Source organism: Ranitomeya variabilis, chromosome 4 (assembly GCF_051348905.1).
Source record: "Ranitomeya variabilis isolate aRanVar5 chromosome 4, aRanVar5.hap1, whole genome shotgun sequence".
Taxonomy (NCBI): Eukaryota; Metazoa; Chordata; class Amphibia; order Anura; family Dendrobatidae; genus Ranitomeya; species Ranitomeya variabilis.
The window spans coordinates 530,184,161-530,195,107 of NC_135235.1; the positions used below are offsets into that span (position 1 = coordinate 530,184,161).

The 10,947-nt window shown below is 41.2% G+C and overlaps 1 protein-coding gene across 6 annotated transcripts in view; it reads left to right on the top strand.

Moving 5' to 3' along the window:
* Nucleotides 1-10,653, top strand: part of GRB7 (growth factor receptor bound protein 7) — a 157,354-nt gene extending 146,701 nt beyond the window's left edge. For all 6 annotated transcript variants that reach the window (XM_077252363.1, XM_077252361.1, XM_077252360.1 and 3 more), the window contains 4 exons: nucleotides 1,228-1,288; nucleotides 3,546-3,633; nucleotides 5,237-5,330; nucleotides 9,892-10,653. In XM_077252363.1, coding sequence (XP_077108478.1) covers nucleotides 1,228-1,288; nucleotides 3,546-3,633; nucleotides 5,237-5,330; nucleotides 9,892-10,038 — 390 coding nt within the window. In that variant the 3' untranslated portion in view covers nucleotides 10,039-10,653. The remainder of the gene's footprint in view (nucleotides 1-1,227; nucleotides 1,289-3,545; nucleotides 3,634-5,236; nucleotides 5,331-9,891) is intronic.
* The last annotated feature ends 294 nt before the right edge of the window (nucleotides 10,654-10,947 follow it).

Here is a 10,947-nt window from a genome sequence, read left to right on the forward strand (position 1 = left end):
ATCTTGAACCTGTTCACTCTTACCTTTCTCTGTTTGGCAGTGACGGTCAGTTTTTTATGTTTAATAATAATCTTTATTTTTATATAGCGCTAACATATTCCGCAGCGCTTTACAGTTTGCACACATTATCACTCACAATCTAAATTCCCTATCAGTGTGTCTTTAGAATGTGGGAGGAAACCCACGCAAACACGGGGAGAACATACAAACTCCTTGCAGATGTTGTCCTTGGTGGGATTTGAACCCAGGACCCCAGTGCTGCAAGGCTGCAGTGCTAACCACTGAGCCACCGTGTTTGTAGTACAATCCCTCCATCTGAGCACTCCTCCCATCAGCCTAAGGCATTTTTAAATAGAGCTTTATCCTATCTGCCCATATAATTGTAGGTTTTTAGTCCGAGAGAGGTATATTAGGTTTAGGGTCCCAACAAAGGAGTACACCTTGTCGCTGGCTGTTGGGCTCTCACAAATTAGCCAATTTGTGCGCTAAGTACCTTCATTTTTTAACATGTTTTCTACAGCAGTAATGCAGTTCCATTTCCATATATTGAATGTTTACATACTATAGCATTTCAGAGTGTGGCTTTAACTTAATGGGAACCTGTCATCATGAATCAGAGTCTGGGGTTTCAGAGAATATATATTTTAAAGATCTTTCTGGGGATGGAACCATAGCTGTAGACATCTGGCGCTACAACCTGCAAACTCTTCCCAGCACCGATGCTCACTCCCATAGCGTGAGACCTGTAAATCACCTAAAAGGACTCTGGGGAGAGCTAATCAGGTGTAGTCCTGGTCTTGTCTTTGATTATGGTCCCTGAGCAGATTTTTAATTCAAGCTTTTTTTTAAAAAAAATGCCAGAGCATTTTAGAGAAAGACATACCTGGCTGCAATTGTGCAGGCTCTGATTCATGCTGTCCACAGTTTTGGCTTCATGAATCAGATGACAAGTAGAGCAACCTCTACCACAATTAGTAATAATAAAATGGGGCTCCCCCAGACAGCAGTGACTGATTAATTTCATCATATATTGCAATATCATATATAGTATAACTCTGTAGATTGTTGATCTTGTATGTTATTTTTTATTAGATTTTTCTGTTGCCTTTGAGCAGCTAAACAATTTTTCCTCACACCATTATGATACAAATTCTGTTCTGTTCCTGTCTGACAATAAGTGTTATCACATAAAATTATATATGTATAATGCTGTCTATTCTCCTACAGAAAAAAACAACTCACCGGTATAGTCTACCCACACCGTGCCAGACAACGCCAAGTAGTGCAGGTCTGTTTAACAGGATGAGAATACACCTTTACCAATTACCAGTTACCAATTACACTGTAAAAACAGCACATAAGGATTATAAGGACTGTATGTGCATTTCTCCACTGTCAATGTAAATGTAATTTTTCTGTAAAATTCTCATCTCATGTAGCCATATGACATAACTTTTTTCTTTTAACGCCCACATTACATGGGATATTACACATGGCCAGATATGTTTTTAAACTGTTTGCAGCAACTTCATGTGCATGGACAACCAGATCAATGCAATTCTTGCAAGAAAAAAATCACTGTGAAGGGCGTATTCTACCTCTACATTACCTATATCTATTACCATGACCACAGACAAAATGTGGTCACACAACACTAACATCAGAATACCGTAAAGGTGTTGACTTAAGTATTACAGGTTCTCTTCCTGCACTTGATGCTGAAGACCTCCTTACAGAGTGCATAGCTCTGCTGTTCTCATCATGGCTGCTGACGGAAGACCAGACCTGTCCATTAGCCACCTCCAAACCACTGAGCATGGGAAACCTGTTTTTCAATTGCAGAAGGCAGATGGACAAGTCTAAAGGTACCGTCACACTAAGCGACGCTGCAGCGATAGCGACAGCAATGCCGATCGCTGCAGCGTCGCTGTGTGGTCGCTGGAGAGCTGTCACACAGACCGCTCTCCAGCGACCAGCGATGCCGAGGTCCCCGGGTAACCAGGGTAAACATCGGGTTGCTAAGCGCAGGGCCGCGCTTAGTAACCCGATGTTTACCCTGGTTACCAGCGTAAAAGTTAAAAAAACAAACAGTACATGCTCACCTGCGCGTCCCCCAGCCTCTGCATCCTGACGCTGACTGAGCTCCGGCCCTAACAGCAGAGCGGTGACGTCACCGCTGTTGCTTTCACTTTCAGTTTAGGGCCGGCGCTTTAGTGTCAGGAAGCAGAGGCTGGGGGAAGCGCTGGTGAGCATGTACTGTTTGTTTTTTTAACTTTTACGCTGGTAACCAGGGTAAACATCGGGTTACTAAGCGCGGCCCTGCGCTTAGTAACCCGATGTTTACCCTGGTTACCAGTGTAAAATATCGCTGGTATCGTCGCATTTGCTGTCAAACACGGCGATACACGGCGACCTAGCGACCAAATAATGTGCAGACCTTCTAGCAGCGACCAGCAATTTCACAGCGGGATCCAGATCGCTGCTGCGTGTCAAATACAGCGATATCGCCATCCAGGTCGCTGCAACGTCACGGATTGCTGGCGATATCGCCTAGTGTGACGGTACCTTTATTACTGCATGCTCCTCCACTAGTAGCCATGATGGGAACAATAAATCTGTGGCTTTTAGATTGAACTTGGAAAGTTGGATTTTTCCTTCCTTTATCTGGAGCAGTGGAAACATGTTCTCTATTTTGCAGTGTGATGGAGAAGGGATAAGAATATGGGTTGTTTCTCGGGAATTGGTCCCCTTTTTTCTTAATCTTGTGGACAACTCTGGCTTCCAACTTCATGAAAACAGTTTTGAGAAAGCCATTTTCTGTTCCAGGCCCAGCGCACAAAGGGAGGTCCATAAAATCATGGTTGGATGTATTTAGTGTAGAAGAACATGATTGACCAAGTAGAGCCCTGACCTCAATCCCATCCAACACAAGTGGGCTGAACTAGATCAGAGATTGTGAACCAGGTCACATCAGTGTTTGACCTCACAAATGCTCTTCTGAATAAAATGGTCAAAAATTCGAACAAAAACTTCCCAGAAAAGGATAAGCTTTATTGATGAGGGAGTGTACTCGTTGCTCGAGTGACCTCCGGGTATTTGTAATTGCTCAGAGATTTAGTTTTCATCCCGGCAGCTGAATGATTTACATCTACTACCCAGGCTGAGTACATGTGGGGGTTGCCTGTTTGCTAGGGAATCCCCACATGTAATCAAGCTGGCTATCAGATGTAAATAATTCAGCTGCTGCAAGGAAAACGAAATCTCCAAGCAGTCATAAATACTCGGAGGACCCCCGAGTAACGAGTACACTCGCTCATCACTAATAAGCTTTTATACAGTAACTACACAGAGGGGACCAACTCCATAATAATACCTATGAATTTAGAATGGCACATTATAAATGCTCCTGTAGGTGTAATACATAGGGTGCAAGATACTTTTGTCCATATAGAGTATGTTTATTACATGATTTTGTTTGTCTCCAGATGTATAAGCTGCCATACAGTTCATCCGTAGTTACACCCATTGTATTTCCATTCTGTCAGTGATACACAAGACTCAGCCATGGTATCATGGGCGTCTGTCCCGAGATGAGACTCAACGCCTCATAACACAACAAGGAATGGTGGACGGGTAAGATCCATGTAATCATATTTTCACCAGCTTCAGAGATTAATTAAGTATTTTTGTCAGAAATTGAATGGCAGCTATTAAATATCTGTCCTCTTATGGCATCGTTATCTTGTTTATTGTAAACAGTTTGTTCTCTAGAAGCTCCTGATTTGCTCTGACGTAATGTAGACCTGTCATCAGGACACATATTATTATACCCTGCCTTGCCTAACCACTCACTATAAATCACACTTCATAAGTCTAAAACTGAGTCATTAATCTGTGTACACTTTGCTATTATCCCTCAATTATTTTATATGTTTTTTTAGCTCTATGACACTGATTTGTCCAAGTAACCACAGCTCTTCATCTTCAGGTCCATTTACAATGCAAAAGTATCACTTATTCCTAGGAATATGCATTAACGATAATCATGCAGTGCAAATGCACTATACATTGGTTGTGCCAAGTTTGGAAGTAATCCCTTTATATAGGATTGAGGATATCTTCCCGGTCGCTGGGGTCCTGACCTCTGGGAAGTCCAGAAGACTAGTCAAGAGTAGCTCTTGGCTATCTCTGATGGGTCTATTAGGAATGAATGGGTTGGCAGTGCTCATTATTAACTACCTTTCCATTCACATGGGGGCTCTTCAAAGCCCGTTTCTTGAGGTCAGTGGGGGTTTCCCTATAAGCTAATACCAGACACCACCGGAAGAAAACACAAAAAGATTGAGTGTTTACATTAAAAATGCCTTTTCTCTTCTTACATCATCTTGCTGCTGCAGAAAGTCAGTAGGCTCACTTACACATTAGATGGAGGGCTCCAATACATGTTTTGGAAAATGTTAGTGGCTTAGTGACACGATGTGTTTAAGTTGCCTCTTTGCTGTAATATTCATATAAAATCCAACCGTTTTGAGTGGTTTTCTTGGTAGTTTTTTTCCAGGGCATGGCAACTAAAGAATTTAAAAAAATCCTGGCATATCAGTAGGATAAGATTATGATGGTGGTGGTCTGAATTCTGGCACAATCTTGAGAAGTGAGAACTAAGTGATTGAGGTCTCTTCCACTAATTCCTGCACAGTGGTCCTCCCAGCTAGCTGCTGTGCAGAGAACTTCAACGCAGAGAGTGAGGCTGTATAATAGTCAATGGCCATTGATGTTCATGTAAAGTCAATGTAAGAGCATCCATAAACTAGCTCTGCTTCTCTCATTCTGAGATGTATGGGAGTCCCACTAGACAGTCCTTCCCCAATCAGTAAATGATTGAATATTCCATTATACCGTATGAAGACCCTTTAAGCCTTTGCTTTTCACTCCCCCCCCCCCCCCCCCCGAGAATGGATTGCTTCACTCTGATATGGAAATTGCCTTTTGACAGAGGAAGAGGACTCTAGTGCCACCTATTGGATGTGGTAATCCTAAAAGACAATATCGACCCTTAATGAAACTTGCCACATGACATACGATAAGAAACCAAAAAAAACCCTCCATTTTCAGACACATGTTTTGGAATGTTTGCCCCTCATCAGTGCTGATTTGGATAGGCGAGAGGCCTCCGACTGAAGGTCTTAGGGGAAACTGAAGCCACTCTTATAAACACTCTTTCTTTGTCTCTTTGCAGAGTTTTCCTAGTGCGAGAAAGCACAAGAAACCCCAAAGGATTTGTCCTGTCATTGTGTCACTTACAGAAGATCAAGCACTACCTCATCTTACCGGTATGTGACTGCAAAAGGAGAACATTGACTGCAGCTCTGCAATGCGTCCAGCAATTATGACTGTGAAGCAGCAGAGTTTAATGAGCTTGTTTAACTACCGGCCTCAGATTGATAACGTGACAGCCATTAATTCTGTCCCAACTGTCAGATAAGCCCGTTAAAATGATTGCAGCATATTTTATTACAAGCCTTTTGACCTGTTTATCTTTCACAGAATCTCATTATTCTGCTCTTGAATTCCTTGCACCTGTCTGTTCTGGCACTCCATCCATTTCACACCCATAAATATCTTTTGACCAGCATTTTTAATGAATAACCTTGTTTTTTTCTGATATACATATGCACATACAATGGTCTCTAAGCCTTAAAAAACTTCTGTAGTAACCTACAGTAAAGCCCGCTGGGGGTTGTGGTTTTGCAACAGATGGAGAGCCACGGCTTATAGTGCACCCATTACTTACACATAGTAAAGAGCATATCAAGAGATTAGAGGTGTTAGCCCCATGTCTGTATTCTGAGGCTTTGCTATAATGACCTGTGAGTTCATTTATGATCCGTCTACCATTCGTAAGATGACATAATAGCCTACCTCTTCATTTATACTGGCAGCTTTACACCACCTGACTTGCTGACTTGTTTGCTGCTTGGCAGTCATATAAAGGGAATCTGACATCTGACACATGGTGCCCGATCCACAGGCAGCATGTGTCAGCCACTGGCTGCTTGATTTCAGCCAGGTATGTTTGACTCTACTCTCTTTGAAAAATATACTTTAAATGTCGCCCAGGACTGAGCAGCATGGCTTACTAGTTGAACAGGCAGGTCCACAAGGTTTGTCTCTTTTAGTGTCTAGGCCCAACATACACTCCTCAAAATTGAAACTGCAACACCAATATGGCAAAGTTATGGAATTATGGAAATCACTGGATGGATAGACCTGTTAATGCAAATTATTAAAAAAATGGAAACAAAGTTTTCAAAACATCTCCAATTATATAGTACCGATTATGAGCGCATAAATACTTGAACTTACACACCTCAGCGTGTTATCAGTCATGTTATTAATAGTTATCTGAAGAAAGTTCTGCCACACCGCTTGCACCTGGGGTCACAAATCGTCAAGATCTGCTGCCGGCAGCTCCCTAAGATGTTGACAAACAATGACATCCCAGATGTGCTTAATGGGAGACAAGCCAGAGACATTGCAGACCATGGATATACGTTTAGACTATACAGACTAATCAGTGTAGCATGAGCAACATGTGGTCTGGCGCTGTCATGTTGAAAAATGACTCTTGGGGATACTTCGGAGAAAAGGCCGTACTAGTGGTTGCATGACCAAATCCATTCAACACCAAGCTGTTAGTGTACTTGAAATAAAGACTAGATGGATCTGACTACCGTACATTATAACACCACACACCATAATCGGGAGTAGGACATCTTCTTGGAGTTGTCAGCATGGTCTGCAGATGGAGACTGAAGCCTGGGATAAAGCAATGGAGGAATATCCTCTTGAGTGATGAGTCCCACTTTTAATTTGAAGAAAATGATAGCTTGAGGATGGTCTGGAGAAATGGTTATATCACTGGTTGCCCTTGTGGTCTCCAAAGTGTTCCCACAAGTCGTTTTTCAATGTGAACATGCCAAAGCTGCACATTGCTTGTGCTACTGTAATCAGTCTGTGTGGCCTAAACATGCTACCATGGTCTACGGCGTCCCTGCCTTGTCTCTTATCGAGCACATCTAGAACATCATTGGTTGGCAACTGCAAAGGGAGCTGCCAGTAGCAGATCTTGGTGATTTGTTTGATTCCTCAGACAATGATTCATAGCCTCATTGATAACAACCAAGGAGTGTAAGCAAGAGCATTATTGAGCATGACGCTCATACTCGAGAATGAAAAAATCAAGAGATTTTGACAATTTTGTCTCCATTTTTTCATCATTTGCAAATCACTAAGATGTCTAACAATCCTGTAATTTCCATAATTCCTTTTCCTTCATAGTCCTGAGGAGTGCATATAGATCAGAAACACCTTTTTAGGACCACAAACACCAAGGGTAACAACGAAAACTATGAGGTGAACTAAGGTAGTGTTATTTTTGCCCTTACCTCATTTTGTCATTTTTTTTATATAGTTTGTTTATTTGTTCATTTTAGTTTTCTACACCCATTATTAGTTGCTTATACACCAACCGGCAAACGAGTGTGTGTCATGAGCAAATAAGCCCGTTAACCCACAGCAATAGGATAAAAGTTCTATGGTCCAACCTACTTTTAGGTAATGACTGTTAGTAGCTGGGAATGACCATTTGCACAAAATATTTGGACAGAAATTAGATTGAAACAGTTAAAATGTATTATGAACATAAGATATTATCTAATTAAGTGTGAAGAATTAAAAATAAGACAGATGCATGTCTCATAATGCGGTGGATTGCATTACTTTTTGGGAATGTGGAATTATTGGTGACTATGTGCCTCTGGCAACTTCTACATTTTTTTATTACATGAACCCTGATGACAGGCCATCACATATTCCTGACTTACCAAACTACATTTTTTTTTTATATGCCTTCAGCTCACATTTGAACTCGTAAATAACATGTTTAGATTTTTTTCTAACTGAAACCTTTCTGATGGGTTCAATAAGTTAGTGGAATAATTCTGAGCGATTGCTTAATTCTTCTACAAAAAATGATCTGCCGAAACATAAAGCCATAAACACTACGTGAAAGTAGTTAGGCTCTTATAAATGACCACTCTTGTCCATTGGTTGTGTATGGTATTTGCCATGTTTTTAAATCATGAATCTCAATGTTCTGTCCTACCAACACCACCAAGTCAGCAACTTTTGCCATGCAGTCCCAGAATCATGGACTCTTATTACTTTAGGTTGTCCCTTTAGATGGTCATAAAAGGGATTCCAACACTTCAACACTTTTATCATAGGTGCATGATAATTACACCATAATGCAACTTTTAAAGGCAAACTGTCAGTGCAGTACCTGGGAGGAAATGAATGTTATTTTTCATGGGAGTCGCCAGCTTTCAGTCATGGAGGTGTGCCCAGAGCAATTACAGTCATGCATCCTCACCCATGAGAGCGACGGCTGTAACCATGCCCCAGCACAGATTTACAGCCGGATCCGCACTTATGCAATGTTGAGCTGGCTATCAGGGCCGGGGCATGCTTGCAGCTGCTCTCAGTGCTGAGAATGGTGGCTGCATGACTGAAAGCCGGTGGCTTTCAACATTTTCTCCCAGATACAGCACTTTAAGTACAGTGGCCAAGCACCTCCATAATGCTACTAGCCTGCAGATTAACTCTATATCTGCAGGTTAATTGCTTTATAGGACCTGACAGGTTCCCTTTAAACATAATAATAGGCAGTGAGTGTCACGTTGTGACGATCTTCAGGGAGGAATAAACTAAATGGGAAAAGGGACCAGTAGATAAACATACACATACAACAGCAAACTACAAAACAGCACAACTCCAACTCCAAACTTCACCTACTTAGCTTTAGCACACATCAGAGCGTCCCTAAGAGCAAGGAAGGAGAGCTTTCACTGGCAGGACAGAGAGAGTCTCTATAGGAAACCTTAACAACCGGATCAGAAGCAGATGTAATGGAGCTGCATGTTTCTGACCAGCATAGAAAGCGTTGTTAACCTCCTCAGCACCAAAGGAAACTAAATTCATTCAGTATGGGATCCAAATACACAGGCTAAATGAAAGATCTGCGATTCACAATACTCAGTGATCTTCTACCCCTTGATCTCCCAGGTTGGCATGAAACACTTGTGACAGTGAGCATCATAAGTGTATGCCTAGCCCTTCACATGATTTTAGGTATTGCTAGAAATGTTCTAGAAATTCTTGGATAAAAATCCACTTTGAAGTAGTCTAGCATACAGAATAGTGGGTTGCCCTAGCATTACAACTTTTTTAGAAAATGAAGCCAGCCTGACGATCAACAGGTCCAGCTTCTGATACCCTTCGTGATCAGCTGTCATTATCAGGGAAACTAGGAGCTGTCTTTTTGGGACAACTCTTTACACTGGCCAATTATTGTCAGAATTTTCCGCCCTGAAATAAATGACTTTTATATGCAGCAAATAAATTAGAATGATTTCCATATCGATATTACCAATAAGCATTGCCAGCTAGGTCTCAGCTTGTGTAGCAGGCTCCTACCATAGTTTGATCGGAAATAAAAATAAATGTGAGACAATGCCTGAATATGTGCAATAAGAAGAAAAATAATGGCACCAGTCAAAATAAAAACTGTTTGTTTATTTAACAATTGTTAAAAACATGGATGCAGGAGGGTGGAGGTGCGAAAAGATGGACGACGGCCGTTTTGTGCACAAAGGCGCTTCAACGGGTCCAATACATGAATACATCAACATCTGATAACAATATGGGTTTATTTCTCATCTCCCAGTTGAGTTGACCAGCTTTACGCTACATGTGTATGCATTGCTCTATACAGCACCGTATATCGTAGGTTTATACTGAACACATATTTGACTACTTTTTATCTCATTTTAGTGTGAGGAAGATTCCAAGCCTTTCTACTCAATGGATGACGGACAAACCAAATTTTTAGACCTTATTCAGCTGGTTGAGTTCCACCAGATCAACAGGGGTATCCTACCATGCACCCTGAAGCACTACTGCACTTCTGTAGCCCTGTAAAAAGGGTCTTGATTACCACAAAGCAAGGACGGAACAGACCTCTTAAAGAAAAAAAATTACAATTTAAGACCGATGTTTCCATAAGGTGATTGGTGCACCACTATGTGAAAGATGCCTCAAGTTCTCTGCTGGGATTTGTAAATTATTACTAGATTGATACTGTGTGGATCCAAACCCTCGCCTTAGTGGTTGAAGATGTATCAGGAAGCACATAGTTAATAAGCTAAACTTTTTCTTTTCCTTGTGATGCTACAATCATCTCTGCAAGACTGTCAGGTGACAGCAGAATGACATTTGGTGGCTAAATTCCAGTGGAAGACATGCTTTCCATAGTCTCCTATGCCCTCTGAGAGATGGCAGGAGAAGGGCACCCTAACTGTGTCTGGGAAGGAATGTTAAACTGTGCATCTGTTCCTGAGGGCACTATACTGTAAATATCTACAAGGCCAGTTCATTGTCAAATATTTTATATATGAAATCTTAAAGGATATTATATTTTTTTCCTCTATTTTCTCTTATTTTGTACATAAATCTTTAAACACAATCTACATATGAAGAGGAACAGTTTATTTATATGTATCCAAAAGTGTCACAATAATAAAAAAATGTTCACTACCCTAGTTTACTCTGATTTCAGGGGTCAGTACTAGATTAGTCTCTTTTCACATCAGCATTATGGCTTCTATTTATTATGACACAATCGAATATATACCAATGGAATCTATTGACTTAAAGGGAACCTGTCAGCAGGATTGTGCACAGTAACCTACAGACAGTGTCAGGTCGGCGCCGTTATACTGATTACAATGATACCTTGGTTGATGAAATCCGTCTTGTGGTTGTTGTTTAATCTTTATTTTCAGTTTTGAGTTAATGATATGCCCGTGCTCCAGGGCGGCATAATGAATA